This window comes from Diaporthe amygdali (assembly GCF_026229845.1).
Source record: "Diaporthe amygdali strain CAA958 chromosome Unknown NODE_9_length_1275696_cov_64_842800, whole genome shotgun sequence".
Classification (NCBI taxonomy): Eukaryota; Fungi; Ascomycota; class Sordariomycetes; order Diaporthales; family Diaporthaceae; genus Diaporthe; species Diaporthe amygdali.
This window is the reverse complement of record NW_026517029.1, coordinates 538,501-566,176: the sequence shown is the minus strand read 5'-3', so window position 1 is coordinate 566,176 and position 27,676 is coordinate 538,501. Positions and strand designations below refer to the sequence as shown.

At 52.6% G+C, this 27,676-nt stretch overlaps 10 protein-coding genes across 10 annotated transcripts; 6 read left to right on the top strand and 4 right to left on the bottom strand.

Annotated features, from left to right (window-relative positions):
- Window positions 1-48: 48 nt before the first annotated feature.
- J7T55_012975 (brix-domain-containing protein) lies at window positions 49-1,527 on the top strand (the record flags this gene model as incomplete). Its single annotated transcript, XM_053141618.1, has 2 exons — window positions 49-492; window positions 547-1,527. 2 exons carry the CDS (start codon window positions 49-51, stop codon window positions 1,525-1,527), a joined length of 1,425 nt encoding a protein of 474 aa, XP_052995322.1.
- An 88-nt stretch (window positions 1,528-1,615) lies between these two features.
- J7T55_012974 (major facilitator superfamily domain-containing protein) lies at window positions 1,616-3,395 on the bottom strand (the record flags this gene model as incomplete). The annotated part of the gene is made up of 6 exons (XM_053141617.1): window positions 1,616-1,839; window positions 1,893-2,372; window positions 2,422-2,509; window positions 2,567-2,608; window positions 2,664-2,853; window positions 3,007-3,395. The coding sequence occupies 6 exons, from the start codon at window positions 3,393-3,395 to the stop codon at window positions 1,616-1,618; spliced, it is 1,413 nt and encodes a 470-aa protein (XP_052995321.1).
- An 862-nt stretch (window positions 3,396-4,257) lies between these two features.
- Window positions 4,258-6,575, top strand: J7T55_012973 (uncharacterized protein; the record flags this gene model as incomplete). Its single annotated transcript, XM_053141616.1, has 3 exons — window positions 4,258-5,499; window positions 5,557-6,253; window positions 6,388-6,575. 3 exons carry the CDS (start codon window positions 4,258-4,260, stop codon window positions 6,573-6,575), a joined length of 2,127 nt encoding a protein of 708 aa, XP_052995320.1.
- A 466-nt stretch (window positions 6,576-7,041) lies between these two features.
- J7T55_012972 (uncharacterized protein) lies at window positions 7,042-8,379 on the bottom strand (the record flags this gene model as incomplete). Its single annotated transcript, XM_053141615.1, has 2 exons — window positions 7,042-7,197; window positions 7,522-8,379. The coding sequence occupies 2 exons, from the start codon at window positions 8,377-8,379 to the stop codon at window positions 7,042-7,044; spliced, it is 1,014 nt and encodes a 337-aa protein (XP_052995319.1).
- A 659-nt stretch (window positions 8,380-9,038) lies between these two features.
- Window positions 9,039-9,900, top strand: J7T55_012971 (ino80 chromatin remodeling complex; the record flags this gene model as incomplete). The annotated part of the gene is made up of 2 exons (XM_053141614.1): window positions 9,039-9,089; window positions 9,304-9,900. 2 exons carry the CDS (start codon window positions 9,039-9,041, stop codon window positions 9,898-9,900), a joined length of 648 nt encoding a protein of 215 aa, XP_052995318.1.
- Window positions 9,901-10,760: 860 nt separating this feature from the next.
- On the bottom strand, window positions 10,761-11,919 carry J7T55_012970 (leucoanthocyanidin dioxygenase; the record flags this gene model as incomplete). The annotated part of the gene is made up of 2 exons (XM_053141613.1): window positions 10,761-11,786; window positions 11,884-11,919. The coding sequence occupies 2 exons, from the start codon at window positions 11,917-11,919 to the stop codon at window positions 10,761-10,763; spliced, it is 1,062 nt and encodes a 353-aa protein (XP_052995317.1).
- A 1,390-nt stretch (window positions 11,920-13,309) lies between these two features.
- On the bottom strand, window positions 13,310-15,086 carry J7T55_012969 (uncharacterized protein; the record flags this gene model as incomplete). Its single annotated transcript, XM_053141612.1, has 2 exons — window positions 13,310-13,638; window positions 13,697-15,086. The coding sequence occupies 2 exons, from the start codon at window positions 15,084-15,086 to the stop codon at window positions 13,310-13,312; spliced, it is 1,719 nt and encodes a 572-aa protein (XP_052995316.1).
- A 4,188-nt stretch (window positions 15,087-19,274) lies between these two features.
- J7T55_012968 (serine carboxypeptidase s28) lies at window positions 19,275-21,120 on the top strand (the record flags this gene model as incomplete). Its single annotated transcript, XM_053141611.1, has 3 exons — window positions 19,275-19,544; window positions 19,605-21,021; window positions 21,077-21,120. The coding sequence occupies 3 exons, from the start codon at window positions 19,275-19,277 to the stop codon at window positions 21,118-21,120; spliced, it is 1,731 nt and encodes a 576-aa protein (XP_052995315.1).
- Window positions 21,121-22,151: 1,031 nt separating this feature from the next.
- On the top strand, window positions 22,152-24,063 carry J7T55_012967 (snf5-domain-containing protein; the record flags this gene model as incomplete). The annotated part of the gene is made up of 2 exons (XM_053141609.1): window positions 22,152-23,891; window positions 23,968-24,063. The coding sequence occupies 2 exons, from the start codon at window positions 22,152-22,154 to the stop codon at window positions 24,061-24,063; spliced, it is 1,836 nt and encodes a 611-aa protein (XP_052995314.1).
- A 735-nt stretch (window positions 24,064-24,798) lies between these two features.
- J7T55_012966 (uncharacterized protein) lies at window positions 24,799-27,261 on the top strand (the record flags this gene model as incomplete). The annotated part of the gene is made up of 4 exons (XM_053141608.1): window positions 24,799-24,851; window positions 24,929-24,997; window positions 25,133-25,279; window positions 25,356-27,261. The coding sequence occupies 4 exons, from the start codon at window positions 24,799-24,801 to the stop codon at window positions 27,259-27,261; spliced, it is 2,175 nt and encodes a 724-aa protein (XP_052995313.1).
- Window positions 27,262-27,676: the final 415 nt, after the last annotated feature.

Below are 27,676 nucleotides of genomic sequence, written 5' to 3'. Positions count from 1 at the left end.
ATCTCCGAGCTTACAAAGGCTCAACCACCACCACATCATCCGAGCACAATGGCGAAGAAGAGAACTAAGAAGAGAACCCATGCTGCGGCAAATCCCAATGCCAAAAATGGCGCCCCTGTCTCAGCAGGCAAGATCGACAAGAATGATCCGAAGAGCATGGTCATCCGGATCGGTGCGGGCGAGGTCGGCTCGAGTATCAGCCAATTGGCCACGGATGTGCGCAAGGTGATGGAGCCCGGTACGGCAAGTCGTCTGAAGGAGAGGAAGGCCAACAAACTTCGAGACTATGTTACAATGTGCGGCCCCCTGGGTGTCACGCACCTACTGCTCTTCTCGAGGTCCTCGTCCGGAAACACAAATCTGCGTGTGTCCACCACACCTCAAGGCCCAACACTAAACTTCCGAGTCGAGAAATACTCGCTGGCAAGAGATGTCAAACGGGCACAGAAGCACCCCTTGGGTGGTGGGAAAGAGTATATCACTCCACCATTGGTACGCTCCACTTCGTCAACCTGTTAATGTTGGAATGCGCTGACTCTCTCATAGCTCGTTATGAACTCGTTGACCAGTGAGTCTGGCAAAGGCTCCGACAAAATACCTCGACACCTTGAAACACTTGTCACGAGTGTGTTCCACGGCCTCTTTCCACCGATCAACCCCCAGGTTGCGCCCCTGAAGTCGATCCGCAGAGTGCTGCTTCTCAACCGCGAACGATCTTCAGAAGACGACGGCTCATACATTATAAATTTCCGACACTATGCGATCACGACCAAGGTCACGGGTGTTTCCAAAGCCGTCAAGAGGTTGAATGCAGCTGAAAGGTTAATGAACAGCAAGAGCCGAAAGGGCAAGCTTCCCAATCTCAGCAAGCTCCAGGATATCGCAGATTACATGATAGGGGGTGAAAACGGTGACGGATACACAACCGATGCCACCAGCGGGAGCGAAGTCGACACAGATGCCGAGGTAGAGGTTCTTGAGGCTGACAAGCGCAAGAAGGTCGCGGCAAGACGAGCTGCCGCCGCCGCCGCCGCCGCCGAGGAGGAGGAGGAAGAAGAGGATGAGCCAGCTGAGTCTAACGATAGGGTGGAGCGACGGGCAGTCAAGCTTGTCGAACTGGGGCCGCGCATGAAGTTACGACTGACCAAAGTGGAGGAGGGGCTCTGCGGCGGGAAGGTCATGTGGCATGAGTACATCAACAAGTCCAAAGAAGAAATCAAAGAGCTCGAGAAGGTATGGGAGAAGCGCAGACAAGAAAAAGAAGCCCGCAGGAAAGAGCAGCGGGAAAACGTTGAAAGGAAGCGCAAGGCGAAGCGTGGACAGAAAGCTGGGAAGGATGGCGAAGAAGATGATGTTGATGAGATGGACCTCGATGACCTTGGAAGTGATGCCTACGACTACATGGACGACGAGGATGGCTTTGACAGCGAGGGACTCGAGGGCGACGCGGAGGCCAGGACGAATGAACAGGCCGAGGCGAACGGGGAATGGGAAGATGAGGAAGAAGAAATAGCCAACGGCCGATAGCGAAACCCCGGGAGACCCGAGCTGCTTCGGAGGAAGGTCACATCATGACAAACAAATCCAATCATACCCTTCTTGCCTGAGTACTCCGTCACGGGACGTCAAGCCTCTTGCTCAAACTTGCTTCACCCTCCCCTATATTCACTCCATGCTCTCCTGCCAATTCGCCGCCTGCATGCTCGACTTCTCTCTGCAGACCACAGGAAGCTCCATCTGAGCGGCCCAGGCTCCCCCAGAACCCAACCAGCAGCGCAACACCCGCTAGTAAGAGGGACATCGATGCAGAGGCAAAGACAAAGCACCGGAAACGTTTGCCTGTTTTTGCTCGTCAACAGTTATTTGCCTCTTTGTCGACGTGAATCACTTACCCTCGGCCGTGATTCCCAGCGCGAGAATCACGAAAACAAATAAGGGAATTTTCATCAGCCCGTATATCCCAGCGCGGCTCTTGCTATCAACGACCAACCCACGCATATACGCCATGCTGGGCACGTATATACCATTTGCAACCTCAAATGCCAAGAACGCGTAGTAAAGGGGAATCTCAACCTCGAGGACGCCCAGCAGCCATAGGCTGAGACTGGCCAGGGTGACGGCGCTGAGAAGGAGCCAGACGGGAGCGGCCTGGGTCTTCATCGACTTCGACGAGGCGCTGAAGAAGATCGCTCCAATGATCATCGCGGCCATAAATGAGCCGAAAATAACACCATAAGGGATCTCGACGGAGGTAGCACCAGCAGACGCTGCTTCGTGAGCACCCTGCAAGACGCTCGGCCAAAGAAAGATCACGAGGAACGCCGTGCCCTCGAAGCAGCACGTCACAAAGGTCAAAGCCCATATGCGGCCGTCTATTTCTGCTGTTAGCACCGGCACATAGGCAGCAAGTGTTTGACTTACCACCGAGCCGTCCGGTGCCGCTGCTGTCGGTTACAACACACTCCTGATCGTTCTGGCTGAGATGTTGCTTCATGCCGAAGTTCTCGTTCTGATAGGATTGTTAGTGCTCGTGTGTGCATCACTCGCGTGAATTAAAGGTGCCTACCCATCGTTTCAGCATCAAGACTGCCGCGACGCCTTGAAGGACCTAGAATAGGCAGTCAGTCAACTGTTACACCCAGCACTATGCGGTGAACGCTCACTATTCCAGCCCAAAACGGCCATATCTTCGAACCTATTGCCGAGACCATGCAATGCCCAAACAGCCCGCCTACGATAGCAGCCATACAATTCGTCGTAGTCATCACGCCAAACATCTCGCTGAGACCTCCATACCCTCCTTCCACACCATTCTGGTCTAATCCTCTCGCGTTCCACTCTGTAACCATCCAGCTTTCAAAAACAGTCCATAGTAATGTCAACGCCGTGCCCGCCAATACCCGACCGAGGAACAACACAGGGAGACAATCGCCCCCGAACACAACCGTCAGGCAAGCGCAAGAGTGGATCAAGCACTGAGCTAAGCATGCCTTGCGCCGTCCGTACCGATCCGCAAGAAAACCCACACCTAGCGCAGATATCGCAGCTGATGTGTACGCGGTGGCGTACAGCCCAACCACGACCGATTCGGGGAGTTTCCTGTCGTCGCGTAGGAGGGCGTACAAGTACGGCCCGGACAGCCATTCGGAGGACATGACAAGCAGGTAGATGCTGAGAAAGCTGTGGTGGAACTTTCTCAGGTCGTCTTCTCTGGATGTTGGCCCTGCCTCGTCAGCATCTTGCGGTGAGTGGTCGTCGTCTTTCTCGTTGGATTCGATCTTCTGCCATCTTGATTGGATCCGCGCAAAGGGTCGGAGTATGAAATTGCGGCCTGTGAGGATGATGACCGTCGGAAGGAGGATCAAGAGCGTCGTCCAGTAGATGTCGAGCTGCATTGTGCGTGGTCTTGATTCTGCTGGTCAGAATTGTCAAGTCAAAGCAAAGCAACCGAAGAGGGGGACAAAGGAAAGCCTAGGAAGACAAGATGTTTTGATGATCTGCTATTAAAATGATGTGCCCTTCGCTAGGGGCATTCTTAGGTATGCATTCCTGTCGCGACTTGTGATGTCTCAGGTCAAGGCTGTAGCCACGGATACGAATCTTGGTTTAGACCAATTTCCAAATGATCTTCCCTAGATTGTGGTAGATCCATCGGATCTTCTACACTTTCTCATTCATGTCCCGCAACGTTGTTGTGGAAAGTGGAAGCTGGGTCAGATAACTGTGTTCATCCAGGTCTAAACATTGCAGATGTGTATACATAACCTACAGACTGATCAATACTGTTGATCACGGGTCAATTCACAAATCCCTGTACTGATTGGCACTTGAGAAATTGGTATTAGTAAACTATTTAGTCTTGTAGGTTTGTAGAACGATAAAATGATCGATCCGCATCAATCCGCGTCAATCGGCGCAAATCGGACTGCCTCCAAGCATCAGACCCCAGCCGTCTATGTGCCCACAAGAGAAGTGCAAGAATACGTGCTGAGCAGCAGGGCAAGATGTCGGATCCGACCGAAAGTGTGGCGCCTCTGAATGGAGTTTGGCTGCCTGGGGAATAGTCGGTTGGTATTGGACAGCTGTGTGGGCTTAGCCTGCATGAGCTGATCCTTCAATGTTCTGTCAGATCGGCGTGTCCCAGTGACGTCGACTTCAGAATTCTTTCGTCTCTGACACAAGCAAGCCGAGTATAACCAAAATGATACTCGGGGGAGTCGAAGGGAAATAAGATACAGTGTTTGAGAGTCGGCGGTTATGGACAACCTCCCGGAAGACCCATATGACATCCTTGGTATAGATGAAGACGCAACGCAGACGGAGATCAAGAAAAGCTATCGAACATTGCTGTTGAAAATTCATCCTGACAGATCGCCCGACCCAATCGAGAGAGTCAAAAGACGGCCTGAGTTTGAACGAGTGCAATGGGCGTACGAAATACTATCAGACGAGGATGCAAGGCGAAAATACGATCGCATGGCGAGAGCGGAGGAGCTGAGAGAGCAATCGATGAAACGATCCAAGCCCGAAAATACTTCTAGATACTTCGAATCTATCAGCGCAAACACTCCGCCTTGGAATACAACTCTTCCGGTAAGAGGATCTCTGTCAGACCGAGTGTATAGTATTGCATTCGATAGCGACAAACGTCGGATTGAGAAAGACATCAACGAGCGCAATGAAAGAGCCCGCAAATATCTCACTGAAAATGTAGGAAATGATGCGCCTTGGGAGAAACAACAGGAGGGTCCAGGGCAGACCCGGGTAGACAGGCTGAAAACCCTGACCACGGAAAAGGACAAGAAGCTCTCTTCAGTGCCAGCCACCCAGCTTGGACTGAGGGTGATGAATCCAGGATTGGTCGATGCTGCAGTAGACATTGTCGCAGTACATGGGCTAGGCGCCATACCAGAGATCACATGGAAAGACAGCAAGTCAGGAGTCAACTGGCTTTCCGATCCTCAAATGCTGCCAAGCTTGACACCAGAGGCTCGGATACTTCGGTTCGGATACGATTCTCTCTGGCTCGGGAAAGAAGCTATTCGGACAAGACTGCCAACAATCGCGGACAAGCTTCTTCTCGTTCTGGCACGGGAACGAGAAGAAGACCCAATGCGACCTCTGATTTTCATCGGACATTGTTTTGGAGGACTAGTGATACAAAGGGCGCTCATCACAGCGAAGTTATATCCTGAATCGGAAATCGAAGAAGCCATCCTCAGCTCAGCAGTTGGAGCCGTCTTCCTAGGTACGCCGCACCGGGGAACTGGGGCTTTCAGCTCCCAAAGCGCTTTGCTCGCAGCCATCGCAGCACAGTCTGAACTTTATCCTTCAATGGAAGCCGGCGTGCTGGACGCGATGAAAGCTGAGCGAGGCGAGCTGCTGGACGTGTCCGAGGACTTCCTCAAACTCTCTGCTCGGGCAAAGATGCGTATCACCTGCTTCTTCGAACAGAGGGAGTCCAACCTCGGCAAGATGATAGGCCGAGATGACATAAAGGTGACCGACGGAGACAACACATCCATATTCAAATTACTAGCTAATCCATTTACGCAGCAATTCGTTGTTGATGAGACTTCAGCGAAATTGGGGGCGAATCGGGCAATCGGCCTTGCCACTGATCATTTCCGACTTAATAAATTTGCTGCCCCTGAGGATGGAAACTACCTCGACGTGGCAGGAGAAGTAGCTCGATTTTATACGGCGGCATTGAAACTGGCGGACGACAGACGTTCTAGCAGAAGAAAGTCGTCAGGAGACCTTGAACAATATCGGCGGCTTGTAGCGAAGCAAGAATTGAAACTCGAGGAGGCAGCGAAAGAGGCAGCCCTGAAGGAAGAAGAGTTCGAAAAAAAATTTCAAGAGAAACTTGCTAGCGAGTTGAATTCGCTTTCACTCAAGGAGGACGTGACAAAGAGAAAGGAGCACGTGGAACGCTTGAAGAGGAACATGAGGAGATACGGCCTGGGCAAACATACCGTCCGCAAAATTTTCCAGGATAATCCACCTCCCAGTATTGAGAGCATTTCTCAAGATGAAGTTGAGGAGAGTGACCAATGGTACCAAAATTCGCTAAAAGGATCACTCTTGGAGGCGGGGCTGGAGGAAGGCGAGGTTGACGCAATAATCCATGACACAGGCGAGACGATGGTCATTGAGGGCGTGCGGACGAGTATCACCAGGATGTCAGACAGGTGGCTCAGCGAGCGAACGCTTCGGCGATACGACATTCCTTATATGCGAGATCTTGTAAGTTTGTTTTGATTTGGGATATTACCATGCCATTGAATCATCTAATTTCCAATGATTTAGGAAAAACCCTCGACTCTGATCATCAAGCGTTGGGTTCCCCTTTATGAGAAAGAATTTCTTTGGGACCACACTCAGGAATTGAAGTGGAAAAGACAAAACGTGGAGTCATCTCGACTCTCTGGTACAGTCGAAGCCTCGAAAAGTCCTTTTTCCCCACCTTTTCGAAGAAACCAAAGTTCCGAGTCAATACGATCCAACACAGACAGAGAGTCAATCCTTCGCCGACGGCGTGCAAGTGCGGAGTCGATCCTGTCACCGCCTAGTAGCGAAACTGTAGCCCACCGGAGAAATAGCTCCAGGACCTTGCAGGAGCAGAATCGCAGTCGTCGAAGTAGCACCGATTCTGCTGCTCGGAAACCTACAGGGAGCAGAAACTACATGCGTACTGACACAGAGCAAGCGAGAGAAGAAGCACTGCGAGACAGGGGCGAGGAAAGAAGGGAGTTGCGACGACTAGAGCAAGCTGAAAGTAAACGTAGAGAACGAGACTTGGAAGCACAAACAGCAAAGGAAAGGGGAAGAATGAAGGAAAGAGAAGTAAGACGAAGACGAGGACTGGCAAGAGAGGCAGAACGAGAAAGCGATATAAATGCCCGAGGGGCTGCGCATCTTGATGAAGGTGATCCGGTTGGGAGATCACATTCAGAGTCCTTTATTCAAGCTTGGAGATTTCTTGGTAGAAAGAAGAGGGGACAGTCACCAGCGCCGAACTGGTAGATATGCATGGACCTAATCCTGATAGTGAATTCTCATGGTTGAGACAAGAAGGCTTGCAAAACAGATATCAAGCTCCGGATTGCGCTCTCGGACCGGCAGCAGGTACCAAAATACTGCTGCAGAAATTTCATATCGCGATACGTAATCCTCCATGTTTACACCGCAGTACTGCTGGCCGATTATTCTCCCTGCCCGGGCAAGCAGCGAAGTGTTGAAAGAAATTAGTTTTTGCACCATCTCAACCACACACGCCAACAGATCCTAGCTCGAGAGAGAGAAAGGGCAGACCGATTGAGAATCACTGAATCGGGATGCTCTTCATCCAGTCCCGGTAGCCCACGCAGCCCGGCGTTGCTCTTGCCAGCGTTTGTGTCTTAATGTGTGGACCACATTAAATAAGAACAGTGCAACATATAACACAGACACGACAAGAATAATGAAAGCTACAGTTACTAGACACCACACAGCGATGACACATGATAGCCTATGTACGGCTGCTGATGTGCTGAGGATATCTGTCGCCAAGGCGACCTGTAAAGCTGAAAGAACGGTAGTGCAGAAAGCGAAAGCGAGGACGATCCAACGAAACCGTCTCTGGAAAAAGTCGCTGTACGTAGGATGCCTGACTCCACCATAGCCCCAGAGTAGATCGCCGACTCGGTGAGGAGGCATGAAGCGAAGAATGTGATCCAGACGATTCAATCGCAAGCCCCCGTAATGAAATCTCCTGTGGACGCCAGCTAGACTGTTGACATCGATGCATCCAGACTGGCGGATGTCAAGCATCGCTTCCACCAAAGAGCGCCATTTTGGCCAGCTCACTTCCGGTGGAAGAAGATGGTTTTGACGTGCAATCCTCCAGTCCTGCTCGCTCCGCAGAAGCCAGACATACGAAAGCAGAAGGCCACGAGCTGAAGCAGCTAGATCCTGATCTGGAAGAAGATAGGCTGTCCAAAACGCATGCGACAGTATGTATGCGGGCAATGGCCTGAGAAACAGCCGTGCAGTGGTTGGACACCAAACAAGGTGCAGGTCTGCGCGTTCCGTAGAGCAGACGGTCCGCCCGAGACTGCTCACCTGTCTCTGAAGTGATCGGGCTGGACCTTGGCGGCCGCTCCACCATAGATAAGGGTATGCCTCGTTCAATCTTGAGAAGTCGAGGTCTTTTCTGAGAAACAGAGTCATGTGCCGAGAAGTGAGGAGGAGCTCGTCAGTGTCGGGGTCAATGAAGACACAGGGAAGGCTCTCATCGAGTCCGGCTGGAGGATCCTTGCATACCAGATCCCATTCCACGAGTTCGGCTTCTTGGGGAAATGGGACAGCCGGTACATGTGCACTCTTCTCGATCATTGTGATTGATTGGTAGAGACACCGGACTGGGACAGTTCCTTGACGGTACCGCTTAGGACCTCAAGTTCCTTGCAACCCTGTTAGCTTTCAAGGATCACCGGGGTGTTTGTTGTCGAGTGGGAATGAAGGAGATTTTTGCGGCGTACAAAGCTAGACTAAATGGAGCAGTCTTATTCAAACCATGTAGCCTATGCATACCAGCCCCAGGAGACGAAGAACTTATAGGTGAACCGACGGGATTCGAGAGCCTCTAGCCAGGCAGCCAGTTTGAGGAATCTCGCACACCTGAGCGATGCTGCTAGGCTCGTATGTACGGTATATCAAATAAGTCTTTTCATGAATTCAGCAGAATCTCTGGTCCAGATGAGTCCTATTGAAGTCATAAGCCCAGGCTGTGCGAGAGTAACTATGAGCACTTGGGAAGTCGAAGATGAGGATGGAGGATGACTGCACCGGGTGGGTGCGGCTGAAAAGCCGATGCTGGCCGGGTTAGGGTCTGTACGGACCTCCGTAACTTTAGAAATTTTGGTGGCGTTCTGAACGCCGGGTTCGCTCTGCCGTCAACTTACGTGCACTTCTCTCGGCTCTGAAGAGCAACAACACCGCGAGACAGCAGGCTGTAGAGGGGAAGAGAAGCAGGCGAATCAAATACGACAGTCATGCCTCGAAAACTGGACAACGATACGAGGATACATTTTCGAACTTACGAGGTAAGTTGGTCTGGATGGCTGCACCCTGGTCTCTCTCGCTGCAACCGATGCATCTCGTTCGCCGTCAGACGAAAGCTACAGCGTTCTGAACGCCGCATCGATCCCAAGCCATGCCTCACATGGCTATCCCACCCCTGACACTACCTCCCACCATCTCCCACCATCGATGCTAGCATCCCCTACAGTGTCCATGCTTGACTAATGTCGCCTCCAGGATGAGGCCCACGCCCAGAAGCGCGCCTTCTGCCTCCACTGCAACAAGGACGCTTGCGCCGACAACATCCAGCGCATGAAGAACCATCTCACCAAATGCGAGGCCTACTTGAACAGCAGCGGCAGCGAGCCCTCCTTCGCGTTCGATCTGGATGGGCCCATCGCGCCCGACACGCCCATGGCGGGCATGACAGGGCCCTCTGCCATTCCCGAGCCTGCCAACGGAGGCGACACCGCCGCCCATGACCCCAGCCTCACTGCCAATCCGAGCATGGCGCCCCCACCAAGCAGCGGCACCTCCGCCGTCATTGGAACGCCTTCGACTGCATCTTCAACAGCACCCTCGGCGGCGATGATGAAAGCCAGCCAGGACAGCCTGAACAAAGTGCGCACAGCGATGGCTAGGTCCACCAAGCGGCTGGAGAGCCTGGAGGCCGTGCTCAAGACCCAGATCCAGGATGGCATGCACAATGCCGCAACCCATGTCAGGGCCGCAATCAGAGATGAGAGAGACCGCCTGTTTAAGCTATCACAGACGTTAGTGAAGCAGGAGATGAAAATCAGGGATGCTCAGACTGCCATGGGTGTTCCAATGTGAGCCGCTGGGTGACGACGCAGCATTGGGCGCCGAGAACACCCACAATACCCGCCCTGGAGTCTTGGCTTTGGGATTCTTTATAAGTTACGTACGGTCTTTAATTCGGTGCCCTCAGGAAGAGAGTCAACTTGTCTTCACCTTTATTGACGTTGTTACGGTCACCAGGCTCGTTGTTTCTCAGCATGTACTTCCCACAGGCAGCACAAAAGCAGGAGTAAGGAAAGCATTATGTCGTTAAAAGCCTAGTATGATCACGCTGAATTGCACTTCGGAAACTTTTCAATGCCTTTTTAGAACTGTGCACGTCAAAGCTATCCCTTCCTAGATAGGTTGTTTTATATTGGTCTTTGCTGCTAGCTAAATTGCCTACGCTAGTCCGAAAGAACGAATTATTTAAAAGCTGCCTGCAGACTCATTGACGGGAATCAAAATACATGACACATGACTTATGTATGCAACGTGAGTGGCTTCTTAAGGCACTGACGACAGATGTGAGCTTCTTTGTCACAAACCCCCGCAATATCACGCATGCATATTTTCCATCAGGCATAAATGTTGTCAATGAATACTCAGCTTAAGGCTCAAGGGGCTTATAGCCGGGGTAAAGACAATGGACTTAAGAATGCTACTCCTACAGATCTAGACAAGAGCAAATGAAACTGGTTTTGGTCAATAATTCGGACCTTTGATCTTTGAAACTAAACTTCAATCTGATCCCAGAAACCGCTAGCTTCATACTCGGCAAAGTCGGCAAAAGGCTAAAAGCCCAAAGTCTGTGAAAGTTGAAGATAGTAGCCCTTCCTGATATCAACAATCTTCAGGGCCATCTCAACCCGTCGAAACAAATGCTTTTCCTCGTCTCAAGCAGTAGCCTTCACAATCTGTGCTCCCTCTGTTGTCGTTGTCTTGCCCACCTGTCCGTCCTTATTCTCCACTTGCTTCTTCAAAGCCGCGAAATGCGTATTCATGGCGTTTGCTATAAATTGCCGCCCCGTTATCTCCGGATATTTCTTATTCGGCCCCTGAATGAGTGTGTCCTTGCTGGGTTGGTTGAAGAAAGCAATCGAGTACCGCTCCCCGTAATAGTCGCCCGGCTCCGTGGGCGCCTTCACGCGGTGGAATGTCGACTTGAACCGATCGTCAGACCAGCGCATCAACATGTCCCCAATGTTGCAGATTATTGCTCCTGGCTCAAACTCAACCTTGGTCCAGGTATCCCCGAGCGCGAACTTGGTCACCGCCTCACGTCCGGGGCAGATCTCGAGACCGCTCTGACCTTCGTGCTGGAAGAGGAGCGTGAGCAGACCCCAATCAGCGTGCGCGCCCGCCCTGTGCCAGACCTGGCCGTCGTTCGACTCCGGCGTGGGGAAGTAATGCAGCAGGCGGAGAACATTCTGGCACCTAGGATCTGATGGATCGTGGGACTCGAGAAAGTAGTTATCAGGGAATCCCAGGCTCCGAGCGAGACAGACCATCAATTTGTTTGATACCTGCTGGACCCGGTGCATGAACTCCAGGCAGTTGTCTTTGAATCCGGGCAGGTGAGTGTCGCTCATCCACATGCTGGTGAAGCCATCAGGACCTTTCCCACCAGTGAGCATGTTCTCACCGAACTGAATCTGATATGACTCCTTCATATCTGGTGCGCCTGTGGATGGTCTTATTTGGGAATTCTTCTCCCAACCGACGTTTTGAGGGTTCCAAGCTACGGATGCCTTGACATCATCCGCAAGTGAAAAGAAGGCCTCGGAGGTGGCGAAGGCCTTGTCGACCTCAGTCTGGGTGATGCCGTGGTCAACTATCGAGAAAAAGCCGACATTCTCCGACGCGTGACACAGCTCAGTAGTTATCTCATCTATCCTGCTATCGAAATCTCGCAGCGAGATCTTGTAGTATGTTAGTAGCCTGCAAAGCAACAGGTGCGGCCCTCCCAATATTTGCCGATCCAGCCGCGGTCAACAAGTATTTAAGGACTTCACTCACTTTTGGGATCTGCCTTTCAACGTACTTCGTCGCCATATTGATCTTGGACTGATATCGCGGGTCCGTGGAGAGCGAACGTGAATTTGCGGCGGGGATTTTGGGAAGTCCCGGATGTCTTGCTGACCTCCGTCTGACATTCTGACTGGAGAGATGAGAAAAGGAGTGGCCTGCGGAGAGGCGGCTTTTATAAACGTTGGGGAAGCTATTCGTGGTACACCTGGGCACGGCTAGTTCAATGTTGATAAGCTACAAGCCATCGGCCCCCTCCGACGATAATGCCGGGGCGCATGTAGTTACACAGTCGGCCTCCTAATTAATGATTTGACTTTCAAATTTGTAAGGCGATAACAGTTCCGTTGGTTAAGCTGCTCTTGCCTGGCCTGTCTCTTCGGAATCCGCCTTGGACTGTTCTTGATGGACTGCCGCGCAGTCCAAAATGGGGTTGGGGGGCTCCTCTGCTTCACTCTCGTTTGTTCACTGAGTCCACACCGTTGCCCCAATATACTATCCAAATGTTGACCAATCTTCAGTAAAATTTTGAGAGGATCAAAATCACATTATGGTATATATGTACGATCAGAATTTTTGAGAGCGCAGAATCAGCCACAAAATAAAATGGTTCGGGAACCTGCAAACATGTCCTGCAGCTTGTCTTCACCTTCGAAAGCTTGGCGGACGCTGTGGCAAAACAGAAACACGAACAAAGAGTCTGCTCAAATCAAGGCACTTGGTGCTGATTGTCAGAGGAGCTTCGCTGTGGCACTAGGTGGCCATCACATGATCTCGTTATGCCAATAGACGGGCCTTACGTTTAAGATAGGGTGAGGAGCACACCTCTCTATTGGAGACGAAATGATTGGGGATCCAAGTAGGGACAAATGTGCTTGAAACTTGCAACAGAACATGACAAGATGATCTGAGAAACAGAATCACTCTGGTTGAAACCAAGAGTTTCTGTGCTTGGGATGAGGCATTATTATTTGTGACCCTTACAAATCGAGACCGCCTCCACTGTTTGGGAAGCACTTATTTATAGATACTGCTCTGGCAACCTCATCTAAGTAGAAGAGAATTGGCCGCAAAGACACATTGTGATATAGCAGAAAGCGAATGGATTTGATTGGAAAGCTATCAAAGTGCATCAGGAGCGGCGCAATATCATCATCATAGAAGCTAGACACATGCACTTGTGCAAGCTGAACATGTATCCAAGTTCAAGTAGTCAAATACAGTAATTCAGTCACCCTGGCTCTCCAATGTGTCACTGTTGCCCTTGATCAAGCCACGGTCCAGTCAAATGTCTATCAAGTATATTGGGTGACAGAAACTTCTAATATTGATACAAAGTCAATCATGGTTTAAGCGCAAATCCTGGGAATCTCATGACCGTGAACGCCTCGCCTCATATAGATAGTAAATATACACGTCAGTTGGTCGCCACGTCGGATGTGAAAATCCAATTAAGCGGATCACTATCGTCGAAACGGTACTCGTAGATGCCCCCGTTCGACAACCCGTAGATCATCCTGTTCTGCGCCGTGGCTATCGCTGTGAAGTTGGTCGAGCCCGACGAACCGCCGCTGAGATTAGGGGTGCCGCGCGTCCAGACACTCTCGTTCCAGTAACTGGACGTCAAAGTCCCGTCCGAGGCGAGGTACATCACGATCATGTTCGTCCACCCGTGGTCACCATATGAAGTCGATGCTAGTCCCGGGCTCGGGTCGATCATCGCTGCAGCACTGCTGAGCGCGGTGCCTGGGACATTTTGTCAGTTCAGAACTCGGTATCGCTTGCTTTTGCAGAGTAGACTTACTGGAGCTGCCGTCCACCCAGGTGAAGTTTGTTTCGGGCCCTTGCATGATCTCCAATAGCTTCCCTGAAGTGTCGAAGTGGTAGACTCTTAATGCATTGTCGATTGTACCATATCGACCAGCGCCGTCATTATCGGTGAATGGGCGTAGTGCGAGTCCCGTCCCATTGGTAGATAATTCGGTGCCAATTGGACCCGCAAATGACCAGGTATTGTTGGTGAGGTTGCAAAGTTGGATACTGCCGCTCGGCTCCTGATAAGTCAGGAACAATGAGTTGGTACAGTTTTCGCAGATCTGCCAATATGCAGAAAGCTTAGATCCTTCCATGGCCTGAGGCGCAAGGCGTGTGCCCAGCTCTCCTGCGTACCATACTTCGCCAATGATATCCGAGGCCCATATCTCCGCCACGTGGTTGTTGTTCGTCAAGTAGTACAAGCTGACCTGGTAAGAGTTGGTAACAGCTGCAAGCGGTGTTCCGGCGAGAACGTCCAAGGCGTCGGCCCCCGTCATATTCATTACCGCCTGCGTGACGTTGCTGTAATACCAACTATTGCTAATTGAATCGCGGAGGGATACCAGAATGGTGCTTTCGGAGTCTTGGTAAAACACAGCCGATCGAGCAGTACCAGTGGTGTCTGTCCAGTTCACCGCAGCTAGTTGCGATGTATTTAAAATCGTTAATATGTCGTGTGTTGAGGAATCACTACTCGATTGTCGTCCCTTCATGGTCAAAGTTACGCCCAGGACAGTGGCAAGCAGTACCAGGACGAAGACCAGCAGACCAATCGCCACACACATGAACACCCGGCTTCCCATGCCGCAGACTTTCACCTCGCGCACTTCCTCATCCTGTATTTGCATTTGATCATAGTATGGTGAACTCGGCACGCTTCGATCACTGGTTAGGGGCACAGTGCTGAGATTTGACGACCGGTACCTGAGGCTGTGGGGATACGCTGGGACCGGGTCTGCCAGCGATGGCGAAAGCATCGACGCTGGTATTTGTCCATCCATGGCAGCAATCTTCTCGCTTGCGTCATCGGTGATAACTGGCATTTTGCTGTCACCCAGTTCCCAGGACGGCGGGATAGCTTCCACCACCTCCGGCAGGTCGCTGTAGTGGTTGTCCATCACGACAGCGGGTCTCGGGGGGTCGATGTCCGTTGTCGACCGTGTCGATTGACCACGTTCGATTACTGTGGTTCCCTCCACACTCCTGGTCTCCATTTCCAAGTGCATGCTGGCACTGTCCCCATTCATCGCAGTGGTCTCCGTCGGTGTCGTATTCAGGTCCCAGTGCGTGGTTCCTGCGCCCTCGTCTACTACAAAAATCTCCGGCGTCTTGGCTTGACTTCTTGAGCCGGGACCGTGCCTGGCAGTGTCCTCCTCCATTTTGTCGATGTTCGCGGGAATGTTTCGTCAAGGAGCGCTTCAGTCGACAGAGATGGGGCGGAGAATGAATGTTCTTGGTCCTTGTTCAAGCCAAGCTTTTGCAGTTCCTCATAGTTCGTAGGCGGTAGGCTCATTCGTCAAGCCATCAACAACTCTAAGTTGCGGCCACGTAGAAAAGGAGTGACTGAGGTTGGGCTCGATATCAAAGCGCACCCAGCGCGCAACGCTGGCTTGAAGGAAGAGTCGCAGATGCAATGATCGTAAATCAGCTGGCTGAGAAGGGGAAGAATTGAAAGTGATAGCAATCCGGGCCAGCCTGGGAAAGAGATCGACACCACGAGGGCAAGGTTCCGGGCCGGAAAGAAAGAGAGTTTCGAGGGCAGGGGATTGAGAGGTGTAGGAGATGTCGAGTCAGTGTGGAATCCCCATGTGTCGCTGTGACAGGGTGGTATCCAGAACAGGGAGTTCATCTCCAAGCGAGGACGGAGACCGAGCACCAACCTGGCGGAACAGGCCGGCGCGACGTTGAGCCTAAAAAAGTCACGATAGATTGCCGAATAGGACCTGGAGGCGGCGAGGCCGTGCTTGGCAAGGGACGCTAAGCCTTCCGCAAGCGAGCACTTAAGGACTGCTTAGTCCGGAGTTGAGACGGTGGTGAGGCCTCTGCTTTCCACGCTGGTAGCCCTTCCATCTGAAGGTCGGTAGGCGTGAGTCTCTGCCGAACTACAGGTGGCTTCGATGTTGAGATCAGGCGCGCGGTGATTTAATTGCCGGGTCGCCCGCTTCCCGACTTTGCGAAGGCCCTCACCCTCCAGGTCGTTGCGAGTGGGGTGATACAGGGACAAGTAAGACGCAGGGGCTTTAAATTGAGCCTTGCTAACAGGGGTCATGACTCTTGCTCTAGGCATGAAATCTGTCGCGTGGACCAGCCTTAGCCGCTTGCGGCTCCTTCAGCCCCATGGAGTGGAGGCAAAGTCTATGCCAAGATGCTTGTGTGTCCAGGGCCAATGGAAGTGACATCCCTAAGCTTTGCTTAAAGTTTCCCCTAGATTGATGGTGAATATATAGAACACCAGGATTAACCGGTTGATCGATGACTGATCGGTCATTGAGATGTTGAGATGGATGTCTGCGAACATTGACGGATAGAAACTCTAGATCCAAAGTTCAGATGGGTTCCATATTGATTACCGAGTTTCGTCTTGCCAGGAATCTGGCAAGTCGGTTCAGCTGGTTTCAGCGTTGCAAGAATCAATTACGCTTGAGAGTCATGGCCAGGTGGTCACCCTGGGATCACGGTGGTAGTTGACCCGAAAGGCCAAGCAGCAGCGGCTGGAAGGCAGCGGCTTTACAGCATTCAGGTATTTCTGAGGCGATGAGTTCGACTCGAGAGATTCTTAAATTCGCAGACACAGCGATCTTTAACTTAACGAGATTCTTATGGTCCACATAGCTCCGACTGAACAAACAAGAGAGCATGTTGGATATGTCCAAAGGAGCCACCTGGACGATAACCACGACCAGCATCTCGGGGATCGCCTTCCCAGTGCCTGGTGGTTGACAGTCTGTCTAAATGTGCCCGGGCTCACCCTGCAATTCCAACTTGATATGCTGTGGCAGAGCCCAGTCAATGGGGGGAAAAAGTTCTATATATCCAAGTCAGAAACGAGGGCTGGCCTTGCTTTTTGTCCACATTCCTTTCTCCTTTTAGGATGTCTAGTTGGCGATATTCACTGATGCTAATGACACCCACCAATACTCACCAGCTCAGAATAAGAGAGAAAGGAGGATGAGTCATGCCAGGGATTAAGGACAAATTCTGTGTAATGTCCTAGCTCTGGTAAACAAAGACCTCGCTACAACTTGAGATAACAAAAAGACAGATTCAATTGTTAGATTTAACTACTTGGGCAGGCGTTATTGACTAATTTCCACTTGTCCGGTCTCTCATTTCTGTAGATGCTGTCGGAACTGCTAACAGGCACAGTGGCTTCCCAGCATCTCATTATACTTGCGATGAGGATTTTGTAACTACTCGAGACAGCGCGTTCAGATGCCACCACCCCGTAGCCAGTTAGGTGGAGACGAAGTAATACGCATTTGCCCTACCTCGGCCTCTGCGATGTCTCTGTCGTCTACCGGCCCCCCGGCGTCTGCGTGCTGTCAGCAGGTTGAGAAGCGTTACTTCATATGCAATCTCCGGCCAATTTCTTCCGCTGTGAATCTGATGATTTGAGCTTCTGCTTGGTGGCTCATTCCTCTCAGACCAGTCTCGGAGGACGTTAAAATGCGAAAGGATCCCTTGATCGATTTGAAATAGGAGAACGGCGATCTGGTGACAGGACCTTGCTAGTGATTTAATAAGGCCCCAAAAAGGTCTCTTGTCCCTGTGCGTGTATTCTGAAATGTCTTGGAGCACCTTTAGAGTCAGCTCTTCCTTTTACTAGTTTGACACTGGGATCACATGAGGGCTAAACAAATAGTATTTTGTCCTGTGTTGCTCCTCCTTCCCAGGTTAATGTTTTTTTGTTGTTGTTGTTGGGGCGGGGCATACTTTGGTAGGAAAGGATAACGTATACAAATCGAAACCTAAACGAAGTACTTTCGCCTTCTCACGGGAGCCAGCACAGAGCTCGTCGTGGCTCACCTCCTCTATAAAGTGAACCATTCCCAACTGCCACCAGTGATTTTCACCCCAGGAGTCTTTGGTCGGCAGGCCATCGATGATGTCTGAGTATGCAGACTATGCGACCTCAATGACCAATATTTTCTTCAACGCACTGCGAAACGTGACCATGTGCGTTGCGTCTAGCTGGTCAAGGCTGGGGAGCCGATTCTCTGAGTCCCTACTTGATTCGGGATCGGAGGGACTCATTCTACTGGATCTGACGAGAGAGACAAATGCGAACTCTTTCTTTCAAAGTCACGAGCTGAATGGATGAAGACCTATAGTTAAAAGCGTGAGGAAGCGATGGCAGGTAGCTGTAGGTATTGGTTAGAATGAGCCCACGCCACCGGCAGTCTTGCGGGCTTGTTCTACCCAGGTGTCCACCTGTCCAACCTCAGCATATCAGAAAACACATGACAGTCAACGCAATGGTAGAACGTTATGTGATTTTATGAAATTTAACTGGATTGGTGGGATTGATTAGTGTCTATTCTTGTGATAATCCCCGTAAGCTGCATCCAGCAATTGATTCCCACGCGCATGCTTCGTATGTGACCTGCAGCTTTCTTTCGCTAGCCCTGCTCGTGGAATCCCAAAAGCGGGGGCTTACGCTGCAGAGCCGAGCAACCTGGTGTGGACGAGCGATTCTGGGCGAGATCAACACATTGTAGTCCTTGAAATCGCGCATGACTGAGCCTGGATTCCAGCTTTTGCTCAACAGTGTGCGAAATAATTTCGCGATCGTGTTCGGAGTCTTTTGCCGGTTGTCAATGCATTGTGCTATATTTGTGCAGCGGCTGTTTTTAGACTGACAGATATCGTGCTAGGGGGTATAACGGCACAACGGGCGACTTCTGCTAGCAGCTGGTGCCTTTCAGGGTCCAGCCAGCTGCCGACTCTGCTGCCCTGTTAGTCATCCATGCCCCTGTGTGTACCTGCGTCCGTGGACACCAGCCATGCCTGCTCGACGTTACCGTGGGTACGTGCTGTTTGCTGCCTGCTCGAGCTCGAGCTCGAGCTCCCCCCAAGCTGCCAAGTGGGTGGGGGGCCTGGGGGAGCCATCTCACCTGCCCCATCAAGGATAGGCGCGAGCACGATATCGACCCAGAGGCCCGACTCATCCAGCAATCCCGCCCAGACACGGCCGCCACCGGCTCTCTCGCCTGCATATCCTGTCCTCTTTTGACGCGGTGGTGCTGTGATATGCTTTTTTGGTTGCCGTGAATACGATCGCGACGTAGTATCACCGGCACTGGGCTCGGGCGGAGGTCGCGTTGGATGTCCCGGGATTGCAGCCCATCACACACACGCACACGCACACACCACAACTGCACGCCTCCTCATGTGTGCAGCAGCATCAGAGACTCGGTGAGTTTGTCTGTTCCCCTCCCTACTCACTCCCCAATTGTTGTTGAGAGGTATATCAACACCTTTTGCAACTTCCGCACCGAGCAAGTCAAGATCGCTCGAGCTGGGAGTGTGCCTGTCTGTCGGCCTGTCTTGCCTTTGAACCGGCCAACATGGAGAGCAAGATTACCACCAAGACCCTCCTTGTCGGGGCACTGGCTCTTGCAACGGGTGCCGAGTGTCTCCGCACCGCCTTCTCTGTCAGCGAGCTTGAAAACATCGCAGCAGGCGAGGCTTTGCTGCAGGACAAGTACAGCAGCTTCCAGGCCGCCCCTGCCATTGCTGCTGCTGCCGCCGACACGGACCCGAGCCTATTGTACCCAGCTCACAACCTCTCGGTGCCCATCGATCATTTTCATAATGATAGTTTGTATGAACCACACGTAAGTTGCTGATTCTATACCTAACTCAACCACCGGGTCGCTAACTCGGGCCAATCCCAGACCAATGACACTTTCAATCTGAGATATTGGTTCGATGCGAGCCACTATCAACAAGGCGGGCCTGTCATCGTCCTACAGAGCGGAGAAACTTCCGGTGTTGGCCGCCTGCCATTCCTCCAGAAGGGCATCGTATCCATACTCGCCCAAGCCACCGGTGGGCTGGGAGTCATTTTAGAACATCGCTATTATGGCACTAGCTTCCCGGTTTCTGATCTAAGCATCGAGAGCCTGCGATTCCTCACAACGGACCAGGCCCTGGCTGACATGGCTTATTTTGCCCAGAACATAAAGTTCCCAGGGCTCGAGGATCTCGACCTCACGTCAGCCAGTACCGCCTACATCGCATATGGAGGGTCTTATGCTGGAGCATTTGTGGCTTTCCTCCGCAAGCTCTACCCGGACGTCTATTGGGGAGCCATCTCGAGCTCCGGAGTCACCGAGGCTATCTATGATTATTGGGCCTACTACGAAGCAGCAAGGCTCTTTGCCCCAGGTGACTGTGCGACCACGACCCAGAAGCTGACCAACGTCGTGGACAACATCCTCATTGGCAAGAACGGGACGGAGTGGGTGCAGAGGGTCAAGGACGTGTTCGGGCTCGGCAACGTCACCCGAGACGACGACTTCGCGAGCTCCATCCAGGGAGGTATTGCTGGTTTGCAAAGTACCAACTGGGACCCGGCTTTGAACGACACGAGCTTTGGAGTCTACTGCGACACCATATCTAGTGATGCGATTGTCTACAATGCCACAGTGTCAAGAAAGGCAGAGGCAGTCGAGATCCTGAAGGCAGGAGGGTATGAGGACCAGGTCGACACGCTTACCAACCGGCTGCTCAACTACATTGGCTACATCAACAGTACTGTCGTTGCCAGTTGCGCGTCCCGGGGGTTGAGCCAGGACGAGTGTGTGACCAATTATGACTCCAGCTTCTACAAGCAAGATGATATCACACAGACTTGGAGGGCATGGCCTTGGCAATACTGTTTTGAGTGGGGATACCTTCAGACCGGCTCGGGCGTGCCAGAAGACCAGCTCCCTCTCATTTCTCGCCTTATTGATCTCGACTACTCATCGATCATCTGCAAAGAGGCATTCAACATCACCACCTCCTCGAAGGTCGAGCGCATCAACCAATGGGGAGGTTTCAATATCTCATACCCGCGATTGGCCATTGTTGATGGCGAAAAAGACCCCTGGAGACAAGCGACTCCTCATGCTATCGGCCTGCCAGACAGGGTGTCCACTACGAGCGAGCCGTTCATATTGATCAAGGATGGCGTGCACCATTGGGACGAAAACGGACTGTTTCCCAATCAGACTACAACAGACCTACCTCCTGCTCCAGTCAAGGATGCTCAGGCGCAGGAGGTTGCCTTTGTGAAGGCATGGGTAGAGGAGTGGAAGCAAGCGAAGAGTACGGCTGGATAAGGTATCTGGGACCATATGATGTGTTACTAACCAAGCTACAGGTAAACCCGAACACGCTGTGCCCGAGGCTGAGATGGAGCTGTAGAAATGTGATGTGTGTTGAGAGCTAGCGAAATTCGGGTCTATGCGGGATTCAGGTCGATCTCGAGAACACTTCATTTAGGTCAACTCACATATGCCAATCCAATCAGATGTTCTGGTCAATCGTTTCTGAGTGCAGTTGTGACGGTGATGTTCCGGAGCGTGCTTCAGTCGACGGACACAGGGAACGCCTCCCATGTGTCCCTAGGGCTCAGTGACCACGTGTTCTAGCTTCTTAATGCAAAGGAGTGCTGTGAGATCGTACAGTGTCCGATATACAGGTGCTCCAAGCCGGTCCAGGAACCGTGTGAGCATTACACAATGGCCTGACTTAATACACGATTGGACAGGCCAGACGCCGCAAGAAGGCTCAACCGGCGGTTCATTCGGAATGATGCACTGATGAGCCCTCCTTCTATTATCCTGGATACCAACCCTCAAGTCGTTTATGAACAATACCGAATGGCACCATCTATAAGTGTCTTCTCCTACTGTACCAAGGTAGGACAACTTGCGCTGCCTGCTGTGTGCGGTGGCCCCCAGACTACCAGCAATCTTGGAAGTACCTTGGTACCCAGATAGGCTGCTTAGGAACAAGCACATGTGGTCCGTGCGCTCTCAAGGACCCCCCGCTGTTGGCTGTTGGAGGAGCCTCTAGCGGCTGCTGGCTTGAGCGCGACTCAGCTGGTCGACAACGCGATAGCAAAAAAACTGCAGTGAACAATCCATCCATCCATCGTTCGCATGTAATCCACTCGTCGTCATTGTCGCCCACTACAACCACCTCTGCTATCTTTTTACTCCCTGCTTCCCTAGATCAACCCGTTCATCTCCACATCTGGTGCCAATTGATTGCTCTGCGGCAAGCTGCAGCCCCGCCGCCGGGCCCAGCCTGACCCGGAAGCCCTCTATTTCTCTGTCCTCGTCCTCGACCTCCCTTTGTAGCGCCAGCGCTCGCGACCGTCCCCATGCGATAGCACCTCTTCAAGGTTCCTCCAGCATCCCCCCAAAGACCTACTTCAACACACGGTTACAATGTCGTCGGCTTCGGTGAGAGAGGAGCCCCAAGCTTTCTTCTCCACCTATGCGCCCCGACTGCGCGCCTACAGGAATTCGCTCCTCACGCCTGTTCTTCCCTCCTCGCAACCATCAGGCCCTCTATCTCGAACTACCAAGCGGGGAACCACAATCATCAACTATGCAGAAGACGGCTACGACTATGATGTCTCCGACGACGACAACTCGCGACGGCGGCCGACCGGACTGCGCAGTCTGCGTCGCGAAGACAGCAGCGCCCAGCTCGACCCCGGCGACAAGTTCGACAAGGAGATCTACGAGCCCGTTGAGGTGCAAGGCGTATACCGAGACTGGATGAACAAGTCAAGGCAGGGCCTTTCCGACATGCAGAACTACGCGCAATCCTGCCTACCTCTGACCCTCATCCCCATCCGCATCGACCTCGACATCCCAGCCTTCACGCCTCTCCCGGCGCATCCTCCACCGGCCCCCAACATGCCAGGCATTGACTACACGGCGCCGCAGTACAAGTCGGGCGAGATGACCATTCCATACAAGCTCCGAGATACGTTCTTGTGGAATCTGCACGAGACGCTGATGACCACGGATCAGTTTGCGGCAACTCTTGTTCAAGACCTCGACCTACCTAACAGGAATCTGGCCATTGCCGAGATCAGCAAGCAAATTAGGACCCAGCTTGAGGAATACGCCGGCGTCGCCCTACATCCCCTTTTCCACTCACATGCCAGCAGTAGTGAATCAGGCCCTCGGCAAAATGGCACCAGCATACCACCTACCCCTCTGCTCAAGGCATCTGGCTCCACCGGGCCTGATACGCCTGTTCGAAGCGGTCTGTCCCACCTGCCTGCGACGCCTTCGGCCCTCGGAACGTCGACACCAGTCCTTGGAGCTACGACTGCACCGACGCAGGAGACGAGCGCCCAGGTCACCGCGACCGCGGAACATGTCACAGCCGACTCAGACGACCTCAACCCTGAAGATACCTACCGGTGCATCATCAACTTGAGCATCAACCTCGGGCACCAGCTATACACAGACAAGTTTGAATGGTCGCTCCTCCACCCCGCAGGAACTGCGGAAGCATTCTCCAAGCAGACGTGCGCTGATCTTGGCTTGACTGGCGAATGGGTTCCAGCGATGACACACGCGATCTATGAGGCTGTCCTACGTCTGAAGAAGGAAGCCTGCGAGTCCGGCGGCGTGATATCCGGCTGGGTGGGCGCAAGCGCCATGAATAGCGGCGACTTCCCAAATGACGCAGCTATCACGGCGCAAGGGGAGCGAGCTGGGTGGCGGTATGACCCGGAGCATCTGGCGGACGAGTGGGAGCCTAAGATTGAGACACTGTCCAAGGAGGAGATCGAGAAGCGTGAGGGCGACCGAGAGAGGCAGATAAGGCGACTGCGTCGCGAAACGGCGCGGTTCTCGAGCAACACCGGCATGATGGGCGGTGTGCCTGCTGGCTTTGGCTTCACGGGTCTGATCGAGCAGGAGGAGGAGCGGATGGGGCGCGGCGAGCGGAGCAAGAAGAAGCGGCGATTCAGGAGCCTGTCCCCGCTGGGGAGGGCTAGCACGCCGGGAGGCAGGTTCACACCTGATGTTGGTGCCGGCGGCGGTGGCGGTTATGGCGGTGGCGGCACACTGACGGAACAAGAGCGGTTCACATGGAGATGCTACCACTGTAGAGTATGGGGCACCAGTGTTTGGGCCGTTCGTGATGGGCCCCATGGACCAAGGGTGAGTTCTCGAAAAAACCCATCCCAAGATGAGATATTTCTGTTATTTCTTGGGAGATGCTAACGCCAGTCGACAGACTCTATGCAACAACTGCGGCTTCATGTACGAGCGGGACAGAAAGCTACCCCGGTGGACGAAGCACCTGCACATCAAGGACTCAAGACCTCAGTAGAGATGCCGGGCGGTTATGTTTCCTATTCTTTCTACGACTGACTGAAATTTCGAGGAGTTCCGAGGGTTCACACATATCTATTGTACGAAACGGTGGTCTTAGGAAATTCTTTCGGACGAGGACGGAGTCAAGAGTAGCGCTCCCGGTCCTGTATGAGTACCTAGATAGATGACGGTGATGTTAATAGCCTCCACCACAGCTTGCCGGCCTGGACGATAGGCACGCTGGGTCCTGGCGGAGAAATGGATGAATCAGAGCAGGAGAAAGCTCTCCGTTCGCGTGACCTCTTGAGCTGCTTTACATGATTCCCCTAGGCTATAGTTGTGCACTATGCTTAGAAGGTGTAGGTGCATTTTCCCCTATAGTTCAACAATTCACCTGTTCACAATTTCGCACTCCATCGAATTGCACATATGAAGTACGTACCTAAAAGTCAGGTACTGCAGCTAGTTCCTTACGATCTCACCCCAACGAACCTCGCTTGTCCGTCCTTGCTGCCAGACGAATCCCCACTAGCGCCCACCTGCAGCTGGGACAAGCTTCCCATATGGGTCGTGGGAGGTGGGGCGCCAACGTCTGTGCTTCGTCTTTGTTCACGTCCGAAATCCTTGAGGCCCTCGACTAGATGCACGATCGACCGATGTCGAAGTCCAGATAGATGCTTGACTGGATTTGATCTTTCTTCAACGAATTGTCTCGAGCATGCTTCGGGTTTGGTAGAGCCCTGCCGCGCGCATGATGCAGAGTCAGGCTGAAAGAATGTCAAACGGCGACGGGCCAAACCCCCTGTGAGACCATGACCGCGACCACATCCACACAACGGCTTTGTTTTCCGTTCACTCATGTTGACCTGAGAGTCGAATAGATCTGTTGAGGATGCTGTCGGAAACGCTTTCATACAACTGCTGGCAGAGGAGAAGGGTCTTGATCAAGGGTTCGTGTTCAGGTCTCCCTCTGTACCGTACCCGCCGCCCCGTTCTTTTCCCTTTCTTGTCCCTTGTTTTTGTTTATCACGCCCAGGTGTAACTCTTGATCGACGGCCTTGGATACTAAGTAGCAGGATTGACAGTCATCCCAATAATGAGGCGATTCAAGCATTCGCAAAAGATGTGAGGCGCCGGAAGGAACAACCTCTAGGGTCCTATGATGACTTTGTTGAGCTTGCTGCCTCGGCTGCTGTGCATGTGCTCATGTATGGTTCAAATAGCCCTGACGAGTACGTTTTATGGATTTATACCCTCTCTTCGTCAAGTCTCACAGTGGGTTGGTCCTAACACATGTTTGTGATCTAGTAATCGCCAAGACCCTGCGTCTCTCACTCTCTATCGGAAGATGCTCTGGCTCGTAAAACGTGCATCATCAGGGATACCATCCGAGTTCGTCCCCCCTAAAACTAGGCCCCAGAAGGCCAACTTGCTCACAATTCACAGTCCAGTTACCGGTCAGCAATATGCGGCGGAGAACATGAATGGACTCGAAGGTATCAGACGGTTCGAAAATGCTGGGCAGCAGGAACTCCTGAACGAAGCCTACGACTCAGGATACTCGGCTGGATTTGAGGCGGGCATCCAAGCAAAGGCTGCTAAGCACCAGGCGTCTTCAGCACAGAGGGAGGGAACTTATGCTCAAGGGTTTGCCGCTGGCCAGCGTCGCCTGATGGATTCTGAGATCGCGTTTGCTTTTGCCAGGGGTCAACTGGCCGAGCAGCAGCGAATTCGCGCCTTCCTTGACGAGGGAACGAAACAAGCCGGCCAGGTCAGCAAGACCTCAGGAGGTTCACGGGAATCAGTAACAGAGTTCTCGGAGGCGACACGACAAACGAGGCCTACGGATGTGTCGACAACAAACACATCAGCACGGCAATACGGCCACCCTTCAAGCAGAGGCTCAGAGTTCAGCCATGCAAGTCCCCCGGTCAGACCACCAGATGCATCCGTTGCATCTGGAGGTTTGCATTCGCCCCCCAAGAGCTCCCTTCGCGCTGTGGCGCATGACCAAGCCCCAGCACCAATCCCCGAAGGGACCATTAAGGCCAGGCGACGCGTCGGCCGTCCAAGACTGCACCCCGGAGATGTCGATGGCCGGCATTTGGTCGCCACCTGTGTATTCTGTGGTCTCGAGCTCTCACAGAATTCAATGTTAAGGCATAAAAGAAGACACCATGCTGCAGAGCTGGCGGCCGTTGGCGTTCCGCTGAATCAATTTCCGTGCTGGTGGCCTGGTTGTGGTCAGTTGCCGGACAATCTCGTGCTTAACCAGCTTACCACGCACCTACAGCGAAAACATAATTTCACGCCACCCGGCGAATCGAATGCCTTCACCGAGAACCTCAAATACATAGGACGGATGCCCATTGACCTGCAGATCAGCATCATCGCGGAAGCTGCACAACAACTAAACGCGGTCAAGCTACGAATCCAAAACCTGGAAACCCAGCTTCGCCGGCGTGACCCGTCATATACCAGCCAACACGGGTTACCTGATATACATCACCTTCATGAATCACGACGGCCGGTTCTCTCAGCGATACTAACAAATCGCGAGCGACTACCACTTATAGTGCAGGAGCTGCGACAGTTGACGAGGGCTCGCGGCACGAGGAGCCAGATGCGCAAAGACGAGGGTACATGGTGGGAGGTCGCCGACGACCTGGAAGCGGCACCTGATCCTTCAAGCAAGCTAGCCCAGGCTGTCATCGCCCTTTCACCTCCGGGCGACGGACCAACCGTGCATCTCAACCTGAACGTCTTGTCTGACCCGCCGAACATGAACGATCCATCTTGGAGGCCGCAATACGTTCTACCTTTGCAGCCTGGCTGGGAGCTTGAAGATCTTGAAACTGACCTTCATTCAGTGCCGGTAGGCTCCATTGTACATAGAAATAATTTCAGGGCCGTCAAGCCTTCGCCACCTCATTCCATGGCTGTGGTCCTGGATGAGGTGGAGGACGAAGAAGAGGACCTTGGCTATCAAAAGCTCATGGCAGAGATTTCGCGCAGGGTCCTCGATGATAAACCCCAGTCGGATTGGGATAAAACAAGCAGTAACGAGGACGGAGAGGACTCAGGCGATGCTGAAGATGAGGTCGTCCAGCAGGCGCCTAATCAGCCCACGAGAAGAGAAGGATCAGGACGACGGAAGAGATCTGTGACCACGTCCTCTCCGCCAAGGAGAATCAAACATCGCAGGGACTCTTGACACATTGGATGGATACAACCACTCCATTTACTATTCCGTACCCGCCTCATCTCTCTCCAAGGTATGAGTGTGCCCCATGGATATAATTAATTTTGCCAACCTCTCTCCACCTCGACGCGTTGTTCTTGGGCTAAGGGAAGTTGCAAACGGTGAACGGTGTGCTGTTCAAGCTTGACCACGGAGCGCGAGGAAGTGTAGAGGCGCACATTAGTTGCGACTCCGCCGCCACGTATTACTTTGGCAGCCATCCCTAAGGTGTAGGCTATCTCCATGATTTACCTCAATACATACACGCTTGATGAGATATTTTCTCTCATTGGTGCCCTTGGTTGTTTAGTCGACACCATGCGCCTGCTAAAACTGCACACTTCATCTCTGCTACCAACCTCAGAACTACCATAGCCGTCTCACTTGA